General features: G+C 41.7%; 1 protein-coding gene across 1 annotated transcript; it reads left to right on the top strand.

The window, feature by feature from the left end:
* The first annotated feature begins 2,343 nt into the window (after positions 1 to 2,343).
* draxina (dorsal inhibitory axon guidance protein a) lies at positions 2,344 to 19,725 on the top strand. The gene is given in 7 exon segments (XM_071523950.1): positions 2,344 to 2,402; positions 11,058 to 11,578; positions 12,123 to 12,340; positions 16,187 to 16,307; positions 16,915 to 17,007; positions 17,677 to 17,766; positions 18,658 to 19,725. Coding segments are annotated over 7 exon segments (1,215 nt in total). The 3' UTR covers positions 18,771 to 19,725.
* Positions 19,726 to 21,590: the final 1,865 nt, after the last annotated feature.

Genomic DNA, 21,590 nt, shown 5'->3' with positions numbered 1-21,590 from the left:
AGACTTGTTTCTACAGCTGCAGTAGGTTCAGCCCACATTTAATTCAGTTTAACTTATTGTATAAGTAAGGCCATAACATCGTGTTACTGCAGGCGCTGGGAAACCTAGTGCAGCCTTGACTATAAATGTTGGCATAACACTAATTACTGCAGTTTAGTAAACATTAATTTTAAAAGCTGTTTTAACTTGAGCTTTACCTTCAAAACACATAGTAGCTTAATCTCTTGTTGATTTTGAGCAACATAACATTAATTTGATATGTCACGTCAACTTAAACATAGGATATTGATATTGTGAACACAATATTTTTTTTGTTCAGTTAACATCACTTTCAAGATTTATTTATGTTAGTTTCACTCGTGTCTCTTGTGTAACTTAATTTTCAGCATTTTTTATTCTCAGTGTTTGTTTTACTGTGCTTAGTGTACCGGATGGGTGGGGCTCACTGCATCAGGACATTCACATTTCAGGTAAGTGAGTCACTGAAAAATGTGATTGGCTTTCAAATTCTTTCCTGTCGTTCAAACTTTCTGGTACTTTTTTGCAATTGTTTTGTCCTATGTACAGCAAATCCTACACATCTAGAGTTTCAGTAGAGTAAACCCAAAGAAATACTTCCAGCTACTGCTTGGCCCAGGCTTGGCAGTGGTGTGACAGCACTGGGGCAGTACAGGCTTGAGGAAATACAATGTTTATAAAAAAAAAAAGAAAAGAAAAAGGTGATGATTCCAGCAAGCGGACCACTGACAGTGATTCCCGTTCTGTCTCACTTCTGACACTAAAAAGCTTTTGAGCGTCACAGGAGTCAAACAGGAGCTGCAGGGGTCCCATTCACATGCCATCCTCTACTTTACAGCTCTGTTGATATCAAATATGCATGGCACACACTGTAAGCATGAAGCAATAGGTGGAAATCTCAACTTGGAGTGAAAAAATCACATAAGCAAGCATGTTCACATTTCTTTTTCAGCAAGAAACACACAAGTTACTGACTGTTCTTGTGTAGGAATCATGGTTTGCTTTCGTCAAAACATTAAAAACCTCTGTGTATCACATCCTAAACAAACCTCAGAAATGCAACGTTCAAGCTATTTAAAAGTGCTTTACCCAATAAACAGATTATAGATGCATGATACATACATAAATAGACAGATAAAACAACCATACACAAATAAATACACGCATAAGTCACAGGCCTACATAAACTCAAAACTGGACCCTTCACAAGGCTAGATGTTTGTGTACTGAGTGCAGAATTATTTTAAAGGCATACTTTGACATTTTGAATTTTAGTCTTATCTCACTTCACCAGACTCGTGTCCCATTGTGTCACACTGGCAATTCAATAAGTGGCTTGTTAGCATTGTTTGCATTCTTCAGTCAAACCAAATGAGTATAAAGCTTACTCACTGGTTTCTATAATGCTAACAAGCATTTTTTTATGCAGAAGGACAAACCAAAATAACAGACTAAAATTCTAAATGTCACACTATTCCCTTAAGTGACTTGTGCACAATCACTCTCCAAAAATATTATATTTTTCTACACAAAAGGCATTATAGTGTGGCATAGATTTATAATTAGCCTTGCTCACACTCTATAGTCAAATGTCTTATGGAAATCCAATAGGAAAACCCATGAAGAATGCAATTGCAGGGTTTCATTGTAAAATGTGTTATCCACCATTGGATAAAATCAGTATTGAATATTATTGAAACTATTAGCTTCAATTTACCATTTACATACAGAATAGACACATTTTAGAGGATGCAATCGTCTGTTTGGAAACATTGAGCAGTGAGCATCATGTCACATTTTTATTCTAAAACGGATAGGGGTTTTGGAATGAAAGACTTCAGTTGAAATCTATCATATTTAGGTGCAAAGAGACTTATAGTAGAGTCTTACTGACAGTACAATGGGAATATTTGGAGGATTCAGGTGCTGTGGATGTCTGAGGCAACAGAGTTTTCAGAATCACTTTTGGTTATATAATCTTGAGGGACATTTTTGACAAGCTGTGAAAAAATCATGATGGATCACTTATGAAAAATTACAGTGATTATCTCTCTCTCTCTCTCTCTCTCTCTCTCTCTCTCTCTCTCTCTCTCTGTGTCTCCCCTTGTCCCCCTTGATGGGACAATTTCCTGACATCTGTCCGCTATAGTGAGAGAGAGTCCCGACGTGATCGCGCACACACGGGGACGCGCACCCGGAGCTAGTGACTCCCCTCATAAACCGGAGCCAGTCCCTATATGCTCGGCACATCCCGGGGTGGCGAGCGGACTACTGAGCTGCTGCTGTACTGTGTTTCGGTCCTGCTCGCTGTCAACCTGCAGCCATATGACTGAGTTGCTTTTGCAATTATAATCGGCCTCAGAGGAAAACAACAACAAAGAAACGCGGGTAAGACATTTTCTTTATCCAATAAGAGCATTTCTCCCACTGTAAGTGTCTGTGTTGTTAATTACTGTTTTGTAGGCATCAGCCCCATGCCTAACGAAAAATCACTATAATATCCCTATAGCGGCTTATAGTGAGTTTATATTGACCTTATGGTACTTTTTTATCTCCTATGATATCCCTCCAATAGGTAATTCCTATAGAATATTGAATGCGGTTCATAGTTTTGCTGTGGTAATTGAACAGTAGCCTGTCTTACTAAAATTTATTATAGGATTACGAGTTCTTTTTCTTAAGGAATAAATGCAAAACCATCTGTGCTTAAAAAAAGTCAATATCGGCTCTGAACGCACCTGAATAATTCCACAAAAGTTAATATCTGAATTATTGCAATGGGATCAACCTATATTTATGAGGAGGGGATTGTTTCGTTCGCGGACTGAATTGCTGATCAACTCGTAATAAGTAATGAGTGAGAGCTACAATGAGGGTGTGCAATCAAACAATTAGATGTGGTTTGATTCTGTAAAATTGACTGATAGACTGATAATCAATTTCAGTTCTGTCGTTTGTGCTTGTGGCGTTTCCTATTGTCACGCTTTAAAATCAGATCAACAATATAAAGGAGTTTATAGGATGGATGGTGAGGAGAAATTATTGAAGCGATTATCTCTTCTCTTGACAGTTTATTGTTGCTCACTGCACAACAGAGAAAGAGAATGTGTGTGTGTGTGTGTGTGTGAGAGAGAGAGAGAGAGAGAGAGAGAGAGAGAGAGAGAGAGAGAGAGGGAGGGAGAAATAGAGAGAAAGATTAAAGCGGGGAGTCTCAGTGTGAGACAATGCAATTAAAAGTGGAATGCACTATAAAGCTGATGTATATTTGTGGACTCATCGTTAACGAGTATGTTAATTAATAGCAAGTCAATCAGCAGGAAAGCATTAGACATGATCAGAAGAACTGCGGAGGGACCCCTCTGTGAGAAACCTGGGGGCCAAAACAAGGCCCAGATTCACTAATAAGTGATGACTTATTTGAAAATGAATACATAACCTAAGGACACACTATCACCAACATTATTCTTACTCTAGGGTGGAAAATTATTCCCGTGAAAGGGATCTGCATTTGAAGCGCTCTCTTAAAAACTGCTATATATCCATTATGGAATGAAATCATTACTTGAAGTTCATCATTCAGCTCTAAAATATAGAGGATCCAATCTGTGAAAGTGTCCAACAAGGATTTTAATGACCCTAATATCCTTTAAAAAAAAAAGCACCACAATTTGTTTTAAATTTGTGCTATCAATCATTACTCAGGAATATCACTGTTTTTCTCATGGTGGATATTCTCATTCTCTCCCTCTGATCATATTCTAAATCATTGAAAATACGAGGTTGGCCCAAGGCTACAGTGCTACACATCAAATCTCCTCCAGCAGGCGGTGAGAACTTGCAGCCATATCCACTGCCAAGTGTGGTTGCATCTGTTTGATCAAGACTCATTCAACACTGGCAGGCGGTCAAGACTGTGTTGGGAGAAACTTGGGTTCATACAACGTGTTTGCATGCTTCACTTGATCTTTTAGAGGCGGCAGCATTTCCCGCTGACCGGTCAGGCCGTTCCCATGCGGTGTGATGGGGATGCAGGTGTCCAGATTTCACGGGTTTAGGCAGAATGCAAGTTGTTGTTTTGTTTTGGATTCGGTGGCCAAGGCGTATTTTTTTGTGCAAGAGTGGACTCAGCTGGTCTCCTTATCTGCCACTAAATGAGAGATGACACCGGCACTTTGTTCTAATTAAGACGGATACATTCTCCGTCTTTCACTCAGTTAGTTTTCTCTCAGCCTCTCTTTCTCTCTCTCTCTCTTTCTTTCTTCTCTCCCTCTCTCTCACTCTCTCTCTTATCTCTGTCTCTTCCTGTCTCTCTCTGCCTCCCTCTCCCTTTCTCTGTCTCTCTTTCTCTCCCCCCCTCGCTCTTGGTCTTTCTCTCTCTCTGTCTCTCTCAGCTTCTGCCTATCTCTCTCTGCCTCCCTTTCTCTCTCTCTTTCTCTCTGTCTCTGTGTCTTTCTCTCTCTCTCTCTGCCTGTCTTTTTTCACTCTCCTTTCTCTGTCTCTTTCTCTCTCCTCCTCACTCTTGGTCTCTCTCCCTTTCCCTCTCTCTCTATCCCTCTCTATCTATCCTCTCTCTCTCACACACACACACACACACACACAGTATTACGTCTTATTCTCTCCTTTGGTCTCGGTTTTCCCCCTCCTCCTCTCTTTTGTCTCTCTCATTCTCTCTCCTCTCTGTGGGACGTCTGTTGCTGTGCTTCTGGTGCTGTTTGTGTCTCAGAGCATTTTTGGAACATGCTTCTATGTGGGTGTCTGGAGGAGGTTGCCCCGCTGTGAGTGTGAGTGTGTGTGTGTGTGTGTATGCATGTGTGTTTGTGTGCATGCATTGGTTGGTGTGTGTGTGTGTGTGTGGGCCGGGCTGCACTCAAATGGAAGATAAGGGCCACATCAGAGGATGTCGGAGATGTTACTGTGCATCAGTGACAATGTTCTGGTCTCGCCCCACATCTGTTGTACCTGCAACCAAATTACCACTGAATCATTTCGTGTCTCCCTCTCTGCTCCGGCTCACTTGCTTGCTGACAGATGGACCTTCCTTATGGCTCTTTTTTTTTTTTTTTTTTTTTTTTTCTCACCCTGTGTTGGTTCCATCCAGGGCCTCTCCAACCAATGCACACCTAAAGCTGCAAAACCTCCCAGTCAACGTGTGAAACCCAACAATGTTGTTTGTGGAGGCTTTTGGGAACGGAAGCTTTTTATATTGCTGAAGTCGGTGCTATTGGCCCTTGAGGAAATGAAGTTTTATTGTGTTCACTGCAGCTTGGCAGAGATGTTTATTATGCAGAGGCGTTAACTCCCGCTGTAATTTGGGTGCTTGTTATTGAGCTGATATTTATGATAATTTGGTGGCGCAAACCAGACCTATTTTACCCAAGATGAGAGATATAAAAGTAAGTATTCAAGCATCAAATATTCAACATTATTACTTTCATGACAAAGAGGAATTTTCTCTTGAAGTCAGAAGGCGGGACTGCAATGCATTTGCAACTTAATAGGGATTGAATTGAAATATAAGTGGATCAGCCAGAGAACAGACAACACATTTTATTGTTTTGGGGGCTGTTGTGTTCACTCATGCGTTTTCCTTTATTTTATTATCTGTTTGTATCTGCTTGGTAAAGAGAAATTTAGCCTGTGCCTTGTGCAGCCAGACAGTGTGACAGTGACCCGTTGGGCTCTTTGTCACAGCCTGTGATAAACTATAAAACCAAATTAAGCACACACTCAAAAGCCTGGTTGATAAGTGGCTGATAACACTCTGCTCCAGTTGATAACACCTACTGTGTAATTCTGATATTAATCGAGAGGAGAACACTCCCGTTTTTAAACCCAGGCCTCTAATCTCTCTATGTGGCCAAGATAAAAAGACTTATTGAAGGTGGCCTCCGCCTGGCGTGTCCTCTCCGTTTTAGCAGTCTGTTTCTGGACTCTTTGTTTGGTGGATCCTTATGGCCATGCTGGTTGCTATGAGAGATAATACAACAGGAACAGATGGCTCCTGGAGGTTTGGTGTCACAGCAGGTGAAGCTGAAGATGCACACATATACAGCAGTTTACTGCCGGGGGTTGCTCCGCCTCACCGCTTTTCCCAACTCACCTTCTCTCTCATCTCGGCGGCGGGGCTCGGTCCACTCGCCGTTAAGTATAGTTTTATATGAAGTATGTCACAGGGGCCCGTCATGCTTAAGAGACTGACCGATTGATCACAGAGCGGAGAGAGGTCTCTGATCTCATCACAGCTTAATCATCCAGCTCTCCAAAGGTGCTCCCTTTGCACTCTCTTGCAAGATTACCTATCACTTCATACGTATCTCACCCCACTCTGATTCATGTGTCCCTGGCTGCCGCCTCACACTGTACACTGCGGTTATAAAAGCTTCTTACACACACACATACACTACCAGTCAAAAGTTTGGACACCTGATTGAATGTACTGTGTTTTTCATTATCTTAAAGCTATTTTGATCTAAAGGCTTATGATTAAATGCTTTAAATGTGTTTCTTAGACAAATATAAATAGTGAAGTTGATGCCTATGTATGAATTTCTTTCCAAAGCCTTTGTCTTTCCATCAAGGCAAAGGGTCTTTGTCTTTAGTATTATTCAAAAATGTAAAAATAGTAAAAATAAAGAAAAATGTGGTGTGCCCAAACTTTTGACTGGTAGTGTATATTGTGTTTTCTGCGAAACCTAAGCCACAATAACCTGATTTTAGTTTCTCTGTACTGGTGTCCTATAAAATTTAGAATTGATTTTAAGATTATATTGTTAATCTACAGCCTCACCCTACATTTCCAAATTTACCCATCCGTATACTCAACAGTATACCCACAGGTTGGTGAACATGGCTGTTCTCTCAGGTCCAGAATTCAGACTGAGGGTCAAAGTGAGACCAGACTTTTACAGTCAGAGTCCCGAAACTTTGGAATGACTCACTAGATATGAAGTTGGCCAAGTCTGTATCATCTGTTACGTCCCTTTTAAAGTCTTATTTTTATAAACTTGCCTCCTCTTGATTTTATGTTATTAGATATCATTTTATTGTTCTTTCTACTGCAGTGCTTTTATATTGTCTTCTCTTGACATTTATATATATGTGTATACTATTGTTTTGTTTTTATTTCCGTAAGCTGCTCCTTTATTGTTGCCACTGTTTTTATTTTTCCCGTCTGCTTTTACTATTACTACTATTGTTTTACTATGGTTCTGTTTGACACTTTGATTCGCCGTGAAGCACTGTATGAAGTTTTTAGAAAAGTACCGTATAAATAAGGTATATTGCGAATGTTAAATAAAGGTATCACAATGTCAAAATCAGGAATTAACATTGATTTTTGCTGTTGGTATATTAAAGGCCGAAGCTAATTTCATTACAGAAGTTATTTCAGTTGTTTTATAGCATATTGTTTGAGTTAAACAATGAAATCTGGGATAAAGTTCGAGAACATTTTCACACATTAAGCCCCAGGATCTGTGCCGCTAGTTTGTTTTCAATCCGTTGGTTGTTGATGTTCAGGTTCGGGGTCAGTTCACTTGCAGTTCAGTCAATTCAATGACTGATGATACAATGTTTATTCTCAGTTAATACTTAAAAGGTCAAATGTGACTATACCTTCCAATGCCACAGGCCTTTCAAAGTGTGGATTTTAAAGACGAAACGTTTCTTGAATTGATTGGATTGAAGGAGACCTTGGCCGGCAGTCTACGTGTCTAATCACACATGGTCAGTCCTCCATACTCTCTGGCTTCACAATCAGCGTAAAACCCTTCAAGAGTTCTATCTCGAGAGGCTCTATTTTGACTTGGGAACATTTTTTTGCCGTATCAGTCGGTTTTTTTTGTTCAAACGGTGGATTATCTCATTTTGGAATGCAGCTCTACAGTTCCAGGCTCCTCGTTTGGCCTCTCCATCGCCTCAGTAGCAGATGCTCGCCCTGCTGTGCCCTACCTACATCACACAGCGATGTATAATACAGGCTCTGGCAGGAGGCTGTGTTGTTCGCGGAGGCTGTTTATCACACACAAGAGACTGTGCTTAAAACCCGGAATGCCACCCAGAGTGCTCCATTATCATCCCCATCCTGTGTCTCCTCAAAGGACCACCTGTTAGCGGCACATGAAAGTCTGACAGAGGAAAAGGGGGCACTGCTGTGCGGAGATGCTCGGTGCCCCTCCATCACCGCTTGCCTTCCCTTTGAGATGACAGGTCTATTCAGGCCTTACGGTTGATGGGGTTGACACACAGTTCATTCTGTTTCTATGGAGGCGTCACATCTCTCTTTCATGTGGGGAAAAACATCAATTTTTTGGGGGGGGAAATTAATTGTGCCGTGGCTCTCTCTCGCTATTATCTCCATGCTCGTTTCAGATGCCTCGGTTTTATCTGTGTGAGCATTCTGAGTGTTCATCTACCTTTTTGATTTGTGTTTACGTTATCATTGAAAACAAGGATAATTACGTTCAGAAAACCTTGTGAATCTTGTTCTATAGATTTATAGAAGACCCTTGAGATGTGATCGCACCGACAAGACCTCCGCCCTCACCACCCCCCTTCCCGCTGTTAACTTTGGGAGTTTTCCCACTAAATCGCCCTTTTGTTTTCAGGAGATCCACCTCCAGGCTCGCTCCACAGTGGCAGCACCTCATGTGTCAAACAGACAGAGCTTAATCCTGGCCAAACACTTTGTGCGCGATATGGCCGACTGCCCTCCCCTCTGACACTCTGAAGGGCCATTGGAGATAAAGGTCTCACCTCAGCAGCCAGCCTCACACTCTTGTTTGCAAACTGCACAGCTGGTCGAACTCCCAGAGGCGAGCCAAAGTAGTCTGCCTCTAATCCCTCAGGCAGACCAGGCCTGCAGTAGCGCTGCAAATTTCCCCTGACATCACCAGCTTCCTCTCCACCCCATACACAATCTCCCGCCTCTGTCCTGTTTTTAGAAACACCTAAATAACCCACTGTAAACCCCAGGGTGTGTGTGTGTGTTTTCAGCTCGGAGTGGGTCAGCGTGATGAAGGAGGAGAGACCTTATCAACCCCCCTCACACAGACACACACACACACACACACACACACTCACACACACCATCACCAGCGGCTCAATACTTCTCCCTCATTGATTTTCTGTATGCCTTGCACCGCCGTCTGTCTTTTAACACAAAGGAGTCGCCCGCCACAGCAACGTAATAGTGTTGTGTTTCTATGGCGATGGATTGTCCCAGCCCATTAAAGTGGAGGGCAAAACACACCAGATCATATGTAGGAACAGCCCCATATCCTGTCATCTTTCGTGACACGACACAAATGAGAGGAGTCAGTGTATTCCCTTTAGTAAAGGTGTTGGCCTTCCATGTGTAGTTTATACTATTAAAGCTGAATTCTGGGATCTTTTTGAGTAATAAGTATCACTATAAATGCATCGATTCTTGCAGGGTAGGGCTTGCAGTTTGGAAAATAAGCTTTTTGTGATTTCCTCATGCCATCATAACTGAAAACAGCTGAATTTCATGAATGTAAACAAACCTTTCATAGCTTCAAATCACAATTTAAATGCACAGTTGGGACACAAAGTATTTTTTCAAGACCTCTGTCATTTAAGCCGGGAAACAAAACACATCTTCCAATGCTTAGGTTTTTGGATGCAGTCGTATTGTTTTATTCACATTTGGACAAAGGGTTGGGCCTGTAATGCAGTAATACAAACCTCATAATTCAGTTCAGTCACACCTCACAGATATGTTGACTTTTGTAATGAAAGGTACAGTTTGAGGGCTCTTGAGACCGCTGAACAGGCAGTGATGAAGGATGTGCGCAGTGCAGTATCTCACACAGAGCAAGGTAGTCCAGGGCTGAAGGCTGGGAAGTCATTTCCTAAAAGAAGCACAAGTGCCTCCCTATCTCTTCATCGCTGCCTCAAAGCCACTGAATTCAGACAGACGAGCCTGCTGGAGAGGCTGGTAGTGATCACTGCTGGGACTGTTGAATGCTGCCTGAATTCGGAGGACAGGGAATGGGAGATTGGAAGGATAGGAGGGCCGGGGATAAAGACGATTTGCCAGAGAGAGAGGGGGGGGCGGGGGGGGGGGGGACAGCGGACTAGAGGACACGTGTACTTGAGGTCTTCTAGGGTTCCAGATAGTGGCTGCTGCAGTAAATGGCTCAGGTTCAAAGCTAACCAGGGGATGCCGCTTTGAGGGAAGTTACACTAATTTATGTGACTGATGTTTTTCCAAAAGAAAACACTCTGCATGGATTTTTTTTTCACAGGGAAATTGAAGATAGCAGTGGTGAGAAAATGTGCTAACCCCCCTGCTAATTTGTTGTTTTTGTAGTTCATTTTAAATTTAAAAAATGCTCCTCCTGTAAATTATGCATGGAGTTTTTGTCATGATTTAGCCAGTAAATAATCAAAGTTAAAAAAAAGTAACTGAACTCCTATTGATGAGTAGGCAAAACAGCCCGTAGGCATCACCCTACTGCTACCATGCTTTAAAAGAATCAAACATTTATCAGAAGGGACAGGGTTTTTTTTTTATTCAACACTAGAAAGGTAGTTGATTTTGGAGGTTTAAGAGAAGGCCAACAAGCTGTCAATTGAAGGGCCTAAATATAACAATAACTGCTCTCTTCTTGCATGATTTTGAAAATCTAATAACACTATTGTAGAGAAAGTAGAGTCAAGGAAAAGTCACAGATGGACATTTTGAAATCTGAAATATTTCCATTCTAAAATTCAAAACACTCAACTGATGGCAGCTTGGCCTTGCTAGTGTAAAAAGGTAAAAAAAAAAGACCAATTATTTCGGGATTCACATATTTTATCTCTCCAGCAGCTGTCAAATTATTATCTACACAGATTTTAATAAATCTTTGGATATACTGATATAATCCTTCCAAATTAGTTCACTAGAGAAATGGCCACTTGATTCTTATGCATGAATTATCATCAGTGCTGTTGAGCAGGTTGAGTGTCTGTTATTTGGATCCGTTTCACACTGCAGCATGTGTGCGCTGACAAGACATGTTTCGTCCTCCCAGCAGGTGGCGCTGTGTTTTACAGACAATGGCTCTCTCCTGGAGTCTGCTCCTGGCGTTCCTGTTTGCCACCCTGGCAGTGTCACGCAGCGCCGAGCCCGGAGCCGCTCATGGCAAGAGGAGACAGGCACAGACCTCAGCAGGTGGCAGCAACGCCCTGCAGTACCCCGGGCAAGCTCTGCTGGGCCACGGCTACGGCAGGGAGCGCGGCGGGCACGGGACCCAGGGGGCCCGCGCTGCCAAAGGCGGAGCCGGGCTGCTCTCCCACAGGCCCCTGCATCCCCTGGCCAGGCCCGAGGATGACGGGACGGGTCTGGAGGGCCTGAGCCCGGTGAGACTGGAGATGGGCCCTGGCAGGGAGAGAGACAGGGCTCGCGTGGGCGTGAAGAACCCGTCCCACGTCCGGGACAACCACCCGCTGGGGACGCGCAAGGGGAGGGGGCATGGACACGGGAACGGGCACGGGCATCACTTTGAGCACAGGAGACATGGGAGTCGGCGTGACAAGGGGCGGCATGGGAAAGGTGAGTCAAAACATCCAGACACACACACATCTTCACTGGGACAAATTCTCTCAATGAGTGCAGTATTTTTCTACTATTGGACAAGCTGTTGTTGTTTTTTCCTTGATTGTTGCATATTGTATATTGTACTGTATACACTGTGTATAATAAGGTGTATAATAGACCAATAACTGCTCTGGTTTCAGAATACAGTTAGAGAATAGGGCATGATTCAGTTCAATTTCAATTAAGTCACACTTACAGCGCATTTGACAGAGCTTATATTTTCAATTATTTCTAATAGGTTGGACATGAGCGTCTCTTGACACCAGCTTCCTCACTTGAAAGGCTTTTTGATATTTGAATTTTGGAGAGCATCTACTTCCTGCATTGATTGAAATGCAAGTGGTTTCGACCGACCCTTGTTAGGCAAGTGCAAATTTTCTGGTCCTAGAGCCTCAGTGTTGGTATAACAGAATCTCTCTCTCTCTCCTCTCCTCTCCTCTCCTCTCCTCTCCTCTCCTCTCCTCTCCTCTCCTCTCCTCCCCCACCTCTGTCTTTCCAGCGTTTCCTCCGGAGCCTCAGCTGAGCTCCATGCTGAAGGACAGGGATCTGTTCGAGGAGCCTCCCTTCTCCTCCGCCGCCTCCCCCTCTCTCAGCATGACCCAGCCCAGTGAACCCCCCTCCCCCATCGCCGCCGTCTTTGGCTCCGGCTCCTCCATGGTTACCACGGTGATGAACGAGCATCCCCCAACGCTGCCCCCAGCCTCCACCAAGCCCCAGGTACCCCTAACGAAACCCAAGTGCTTATTAAAGGCTACGTCTATTGTGCCTCGGTGCGATTGCAGTGTGCAGGGGAAATAGAGCGAAAATGGGGCCCATTACAGCCGTTATGCTACCGCAAACCTCATAGCTCATCTCGGAAATGACACTCTTTTCAGTGTGTGAATCTGAAAGTGGTGGTTGTGAAAAATATCTTCCAGAAAGCAGTCTCAATGGCTTTTGGTCACAGTATGTATGATAGATATGACCATGTATAATAACATGCATGCCTCTGGGGTCAAAACTGTACAGCTGAGTCCAGTAGCACACACTCTCTTCTCCCTTTATAATAAACCTTGGCAGAATGAATATATGTATTGAATGTACTGTATGGAGAGCCTTTTCTCTGTCCGACAGTCTGTGGGTGCATGCATCGGAGAATCTGCGCTGTGTGTGTGGGGCAACACTAACCATCTGTCACTTCCGCCCAGCATGGTACTTCAGCAATGCTCATAAACATTGTTTATGAGCAAAAAAACACACACCAGTGGTTCCCTCTGATTCGTTTTCTTGGCAGTATGGGAAAGCCTCGGAAACAGCCAAGATATACTAAAACTCTACTTTGAAACCAATACATATGATATGACACTCTTTAACTCCACCGCTCCTATTCAATGATAAGGGAAACAGGCACAGACACACACACACACACACACACACACACACACAATGATCACTGCCACAGAGGGCCCTTTAAAGCAATAATCTGCGACATTTGCATGAAAATAATCGTCTCTATTGCCGACTGATATAACACAACAGTGACTCAAGTTCAGTTCATGAAAGCTTTATATTTGCTATAAACACCTGGTGTCTGTCCTGGGAAAACCCTCTGGCAGACAGGAAGTGATGTCTTTTATGTTACGGGAAGCAGCAACAGCAGTTTGTTTGGAATAAGCAGAAGAAGAACTGGGTAGTTAGCATGAGCAGTGATAGCCACCATGGCTGAACAGACAAAGAAAAGAGCGCCACCTACAGAAACTTCATCAACAGAAAATCCAAGGAAAAAAACATTACAGTACCACCCACACTGTTTGATTGACAGGTGATCTCTGGGAAGTGCAGTGCAAAAAACAAGAGCAATGTCCAAAGATGTTGCCAAAAAAAAAAAACCCAAAAGGAATCTTGTGGATTACCACAAGTTTCTTGACCAGGGAAATGACTGACAGTTTTTATTGTATATGGAGGAGATTGTTTTAAGGGAGATGTGAAGTCTTGGTCTTAACTCTCCAAGCTAAACCCATAGTGCAGCGCCCACAGATGGTGCAAAGACTCCTCATCTGAAAACATATGAACCCCCACTGACTCAGGATTCCCTGCTCTGTATCCCTCTCAGCTTTCCTACTGTTTGAAAAAAGGCAAAAATAAATACCAAAGAAAACACACACTGCCCACTCTTCTACTCTTCAACAAACACGGTGCAAGATGAATATTTACATTACATTTAGATTTTAAGCATTTGGCTGACACGTGGTAGCTCTGTGTGTGACTTCCCTGGCCCGCCTGACTGTTTGATGTCTGCAGACCGGACTGTCAGGCTGCTTGGTATTCTGTTTACAAGCTGTCTGAGAGCCCAGGAGACTGTGCATGTCTTTATTCAGAGGGCAGTCAAATATTATTGGCCCGCGGTAGAAAAAAGTGATAGCCTCGCCTGGACCTAGGTTCAATGACACGGGCAACGCTGCAAGGGTTCTTAATTAATGTTCGATCCCCTGTTGATGGTTAAATGAGCAGCCAAGCACTAGTAGCCCGTTGCAATTAATCTAATTGATGTTTCCATATACTTCCTAAGGGTGAAAGGAAACGAGTATGGATCTATGTCCATGAAGAGCTTGGCAGAGATCCTTATTTTCTGATAGATGACTCTCATGTTTTCCCCCAGTTCCCCAAGAGACCTCTCCAAAGACCTGCTGACTAAATTATATTTTCTAACATTATTATTTTGTTTATTCTATTTGAGGGAATTGACAGTTGTAAAGCTTGTTTTTATGGATTTTATTGCAGGAAGTTATGGCCGAGCAATTCGCCAAAGAGTTTTGTTTTACAGCGATGACATCAAACTCTAATCAAAACGACAGACCTTCAAGCAATATTTCAATTTGGTAGAACATTTGCATTTTTAACACGTGCATTTCTCTATATGAATTTATGGATCAGTCCACAATAAGTCAACTACTGACATTAACCACCCAGGGAATCTGTACACATCACCAGAATTCATTTTCTTGTTATGGAAAATTACACACAGGAAAAATTGCCTCTTGAAAATAATAACCAAGAACAACAATATTATCATGGTTGCATCAAAGTAATTGTTTTGTATGTTGGAAGTGTGGCTATTAACAATCTTTTCAAAATCAAAGTGAGTCACTACAGATCAGTGTTGGTGGGTAAAGCACTCAGACTACTGAGTTAGAGCACTCACATTACTCTTTTGTGGTAACTAGTATCTTAATCCATTAGTTTTTAAATTCTTACAATCAGTTATCAGATACTTTTTAAAATTAGAACGTTGTTACTTTCATTTTTCTTTCATATTGTTTCATTTTTGTGAGCGGAAATTAAAATAAAAAGTATTAAAAAGTGTAAATCCTGCGGAATCACTTGCAGACATGCTACTAATTGAAAAAAGACAATCTTGTATGCTTGATATAAATGAGATTGGCGTATTATTTTAACAGATCAATAGCATTTTAAAGCAATGATCGACAACACACTTGGCAGGACAAGCCATATTGCTGCGGCATGTTTTTGAAGTGGGTAATGCAAAAGTACTCTAACAGGTCACTCTTAATAAAGAGTAACTGTGTAAAATAAGGAATTACTTTTAAGGTAAGTGACAAAGTAAAGTAACTAATTACTTTTAAAAAAGTAACTTTCCCTAACACTGCTACAGATATCACACAATATCGGTGGGTGACTTCATGATTTCACATGCGTTACATGGTTTCTAGGAAGTGCAAATATCCCAAAAACTGAAAAAACACTTTCCCATACAGTAAGCCTAACCTGAATACCCTACTTTAGGACTTTTGTTCTCCTGTAGGTTAGCTTCATGTCAGTGATGGCCACTGACGGATCTGTATGGGATGTGTGTTTGTGTGTATTGTGTGTTTCTATGTGCATCTCTGTAAAGTATGCATGAACAATACAAATGCTGTGATATATATTCCAGGCTGTGGCTAGTCATGTCCTCTATTAGTAATCAATTAGTTGCAAAGCTCTGCTATGTCTGTCGTCTGTGTGAGGGCATTTTATGAATCAGTGGAGCGTTACTGCTCTTCATTAAAGCAGGACTTCATTGTGTTTCATTAAGAACACTCTGAGTGTGTTTACATGTGCTGTTGATAAGAAAAACAATAAGTTGTCACCTTGCTGCCTGCTTTACAGTAATAATTGAACATTCATCCGAGGAGACACAAAGATATTTTAGACATTTTATCCCTCCAACACAGTAGCTCTATGTCAATGTATTCTGTATACTAGCTCATACCCTGGATAGTGTCAAATTTGGGATTAGTTGTTAATGCACATCTTCATATTCTGATCACAAATGTCCTTGTATGCATAAATAAACAGGATATTCCAAATTTAACCATGGAAAAAGAACTTACACAGAATGCAAAATATAACTGAAGATGGGATGTGGTGTTCACAGGCCTCAGGATCGGCATGTCCAAGCTATCATACATGGACTTCTCATACAGGACGTGAGCTCAGTGTGAATGTAAATGCTGTCACTGAAATGTGATTAGCAACCAGTTATAAGGTGTAAGGTTTGGCTGCAACGTGTTTTCCCTTTTTCAGAAGTCTGGCCGAGGAAAAGGGCAAGGGGAGGTGATGCCGACTCTGGACATGGCACTTTTTGATTGGACGGACTATGAGGATATGAAACCTGTGGACTCCTGGCCGCCGTCCAGGAAGAAAGGTCAGTATTCAGCTGCAATCATTCACCCATCCAAAAGTGTCAAAGTCACAACTGAGAGGTTGGCCCCATAAAACATGGCTTGATTTAAAAACAGGGTTGGCGGACATAATCCTATTCAAGCTGAAATGACCCTAATCATATCAGATTGTCATTGTAAAATGAAAAACTACAACCCACGACTTTTGAATTCTGAAAAGCTTGGAGCTTGCTTGACCTCCGCAGAACTGCTTAATTTCTGTCCCCCTTCAGGCATTTTACTTTAGTAAACATCAAGTCAATTTAAATTAGCATACTTTTTGGGGATTGACAACTATTTGGCTGAAGCAGTAATCCCCACCCATCTGGTAGGCAAAGCGATTAAAACAAACATGAAGAATAATGTGCAAAAATTGTTTGACCCAGGCCTTGTGCAAATATAAATGTTGGGGTTACAGGACTTATCCAACCCCAACATGGGATCATACTGCCAAAGTGGACTGGGAATCCAAAGGCTGTTATCCACTGAGAAATAACCATATATGCTCTCTGTTATCTGTGGTATCTGTGGTATCTGTGGTATACACCACAGATAAAAGCATAATTTGTTTTTGTCACTTGCCTGCTGCAGACAAGAGGCGGAGTAAGAACCTTAGCAGTGGAAATGTGACTCTGGATGCTGACGCCATCGAGCCATGTGACCACCACCTGGACTGTCTCCCAGGTCAGTTTAGGCCATACATCATACTGTTAACCACTTCTTAACAACCTCTGTGATCTAACAAAAACAAATGTATGAATTCACAACTTACCAAACTGTTTTTCTTACCAGCTATGTTTAACTTTGATTTATTTAAAGCTTCACTAGGCAACTTGGCAGCTCCAAATGGCAGCGAGATGTAACTGTTTGAAAAATTTGAACGTCAGTACCCAAAAATTATGCAATGTGACGTCAGCAAAGTGCACACAGCATGCTCATGTTTACCAAGTGATCGCTTTATACCAAATAATACCAAAAGGACAAGAGAGGTAAAAGATATAACGTTGGTGAGTCCATCTTTCTCGCTCGCTCGCTTGCTGCTGTTTAGGAGACTAACTCATTCTTATGTTTTGATTCGTCAGTTTCTGTGGACGGAGAAGTGTCCATACCCAACATCAGAAGTTCATTTGGGCAAATAGATCAAGCGCCTCAATTAGAGGGAATGGATGCTCTTCTCTGTTCTAGCCCCACTTTGTGATTTAGGCTGATAAGACGGGTATATTTTCAAATCTTGCCTAGTGCAGCTTTAATTACGTTGTTTTTCAGTGTTTAATATGAAACCTCTGTGCACCCATGTGACGTGTGTTCAGCTGTTGATTTTTACGTGGTTGCTCCTCTCTAACCTCACTTCAGGTTCTTGCTGTGACCTGAGACAACACGAGTGCAAACCTCACAACCGAGGCCTCAACAACAAGTGCTACGATGACTGCATGTGTGAGGAGGGTGAGTGAGGACGACATAAGGTCATACCATGAACGCCATTTAATTCAAACCATAACTCACAGTGACGTATCATGAGATATGGGTCACTGCTTAAAGTGTAATTCCACTTTGTAGCACTTTTTAACACGCATATAAAAGCGTTCAAGAGCAATCAACTCCTGACATCAGCTGCCCTTGCAGTCTGCTGTTATCATGCATTAGGGCCTTTTTTCTAGTCTCACTGTTTTTAATCAAGGTTTTAAAAATGAAAGTAAGCGAGTGGTGGTGACTAGAGGTCCCCAGAGTGGCTTTTACTGCTGGCTGACTGCTCTTGAACTCCTGTGTGTTAATAAGTGTTGTTTTTCCAGTGAATATTATTTGGAGTTGACAAGTGTTGATTGGAGAGTCGTTTGTCCACTCATAAAGCTGGCTTTCAAAACTATGTGGGTATGGAGTTACATAAGCATTTCCATAGTGTTGATTTTTACACTCATACACATACACACTCTGTCTTTACCTGTATCATATTTTAATGTTTATGTACTATTTCCAATCTTAATGTTCCTGTACTTTCTGCTTTAACCCCAAAAGCCAGGGACAGGGGTTGCAAATTAGCCTCGGCTAGAAACCTGCATGCATGGCATTTATTTTGTATTTTATATATGAAACAATATTTAATGCATTTGTCCCTGGTAAATAAAGGAGTAAATAAATAAATAACTAAGTAAAATAAATTAGCACTGGGCATTTTGCTGTGTATGTGCACTAAAATGTAAAAAACAAACAAAAAGAAAAAAAAATATTTCTTTTGTACACCTACAGACTTGCAGACTTTGCTCACCTTAGCGTTCTCTACCTCACAGAGTGCATCTAAATCTACGGCTAATGGATTTTCTATTTTGTCGATTTCAGGATTTCGTTGCTATGCTAAATTCCACCGGAAGCGACGCGTGACCAGGAGGAGGGGTCGCTGTGTGGTGCCAGAGTCAGCCAACAGCGACCAAGGAGGCTTCATCACTATCTGAAGAGGAGGAGGAGGAGGAGGAGGAGGAGGAGGCGGTAAAGGGAGGAAGAACAGGAAACATGACCCCATGACCACTTTGACATAGCAGACAGCACAGCCAAGACGTCACGTGACACAACTAATGGACCGAGTGCTTAAAGGCGATGGCTTGCTGGTTTGAGCTCATTTGTTTGTTTGTTTTTTTGTTTTTTTCACATCAATCCCACAGTGCAAAGCATTCAAATGCCATCATCTGGTCTTGTCAGTTACTCAAAAAACCCCACTGATGACTAAGCTGGAAACACTGTCATGCATGTTGCATTGTGGGATGGATCCAGCAAGCCGCCATCTTTAAGTGCTTACTCAATTCACTTAGAATCCCATACATCAGTGTTAATTTGGTTTTGTTCACTCCAGCATCACTACAGAATCGTGTGTACATGTTCAAAAACAACAAATACGCAGTCTCTCTCTCCTGCGTCTGATTCTCTGTGTCCTGCAGACTCGAGTCAAATAGTGTTTGCAAATAATTCTTAGTATTTGTTTAATGTGCCTGCCGCACCGGATGGATGGGTTTTACTGCTTCAGGACAATTCAGATAACGCCAGGTAGGCGTTCACTCACAGAAAACTACACTAAACTTTCCAACTGACTTTGAAATACTTATCTGTGACTCTCTGGTGCATTTTATTTCTCTGTCTGTCACCTGAACCATCTGGTATTCCAAGCATTTTAAAACAATTATTTACAAATGCTGTTTGACCCAGGTCCGGTGTCCTGTACTGTAAATATGAATGTGTTCGAATTGTTTGATTGCCAATGGCTTTTTTTTTTATTGATACCACTACTCTTTAAAGGTACTTATGGTAGTATGATAAACAAAGATGCTTGTTTGGCTTTACTTTTACATGTCTTAATATATGTTTTATTTATACCATACTTAAACACGACTCTTTGTCTATATATTGTGTTTTTCTGCCTCATTTTTTCATGATTAAACACTTACCAGGATAAACTTTTTTTCTTTGGTGTGAACTTGTCTATCTTTGGAAAACTGACCATAACTACTGTATATCTTTCACTACAACAAACAACTTGTCTTGGACTGGTACTACAGTGAATCCACTAATTCCTGAGTTTCATTTTTATAATGGGACCTTTTCTTAAGTTTACTTAAACCCTAACTATAGCAACTGGAGTATACCGTGGCACAAGATAAAAAAAAAAAATACATATTGCTCTTATAAAGAGATAGAAATTATCCATGACACTAAAACTGGAGTGGAGACTCCATGCTGAAAAACTATATATACCCATGGCATTGTACTGTAAGTGACTTTGGATAAAGTAACTGCCACATGGCATAATAAGAAAAAACTAGAAATAACCGCCTCACGGTTGTATGCCTCCGCCAGTAAACTTTGTTTTAACATTGCAAGGACAGTCTTTATTTTAATGAACATATACTGTATAATTAATGTGATTATTTTGGTGTCTGCAAAAGTTAAGTGACAGCACTTCCACCGTTTTTGTAGAATGACCCAAGATTGTTTTCTCAGCTACAGTGGTAAGCAAAATATTATGATGTCACAGTGAAATTGACCTTTGAACTTTTGGATATAAAATGTCATCACTTCATCATTTTATCCTATTAGACATTTGTGTGAAATTTTGTCATAATTAGCGTATGAATTCTTGAGTTATGACCAAAAACATCTTTTGTGAGGTCACAGTGACCTCGATCTTTGACCTTTGTCCACCAAATTCTAATCAGTTCATCCTTGTTTGTGCCAAATTTGAAGAAATTCCCTCAAGGCGCCCTCCCTCAAGTAGATTAGCGGTATTCCCCTCACATCATCTCCTTCCATATAATGTGATGAGAGAAACACAGACTAGTGTCCACAGTAGAGTTGAACAATTAAACAAAAAAATCGAAATATCGCAATATCAACTTCTGCAATTTCCAAATCGCAGAGGCTGCAGTTAATTGCTTAAGAGAGAAGAGCGTCCAAAATGGATTTCTAAACAGTGTTAGTGCTTTGGGTAATCATTGATCCATGAATCAAGTGGTGAAAACCTTTCGTCATACTCATCGAACTAAGTGACTCCAGCACACTGACATCTATTTTTTTTTTTTTTTTAACAAAATCACTTTTCTTTTAACAGTTTTAAAGTTCTAAAAACCGAAAGTAAAATGCAGATACAGGAGCGCTGCTGGTTGGTTCTGTAGTATAAGAGGGTGCTCTTTGGTTTATGGGCAGAAAACATGAAGTAGAGACCAAGGCACTCCTCTTTAAAGTAGCAAAAGGCAAAAGACAAAAAAAAAATGATGACAAGAAAAAGTTTTGATGATATAAATCGCAGTTTAAATCGCAATTGTAATATTCTGTCAAATAATCAAAATTCGATATTTTGTCAATATCTTTAAGCGCTAGTCCACAGCAATGTATGGTTATGTTCACATGCCTGTGGGGAGGTAACTATATGCACCTATATTGTCCTATTTATGAGATGAAAAAGGCCATCTAGCTTGATATCCATCACTGTGCGGTCTCAGTCTGTCTCATGGTGACCTCGGTACGGTCGTGCTGTGCAGCACCCAAGGGTCGGACGGATCTTTTGAAACGATCGGTCCAAAACGAATGGCTTTCTCGCTGTGCCTCTCTCTCTCTAGCTGTTTGAAGTGACTGCAGCCTATAGCTCAGGGCCACGGGAGCTTTAACGCCGGCGCGTGTGCCTGCCTGGACTCAGTGGGTAATTGAGTGTCTTCTGAAGGAGGGCGGGAGCTTCGACGCCTCGCAGCAAAAAATGAACTTGTTCCCCCGGTCCGCCTGAAATCCTC

The sequence above is a fragment of the Centroberyx affinis genome, unplaced genomic scaffold (genome assembly GCF_046629955.1).
Source record: "Centroberyx affinis isolate AG114_WGS23_722 - 3 ecotype Tasmania unplaced genomic scaffold, CSIRO-AGI_Caff_v1 ptg001130l_1, whole genome shotgun sequence".
In the NCBI taxonomy this organism is placed as follows: domain Eukaryota; kingdom Metazoa; phylum Chordata; class Actinopteri; order Beryciformes; family Berycidae; genus Centroberyx; species Centroberyx affinis.
Note: the sequence above shows the minus strand (reverse complement) of the source record. Positions and strands in the feature narration are given on the sequence as shown.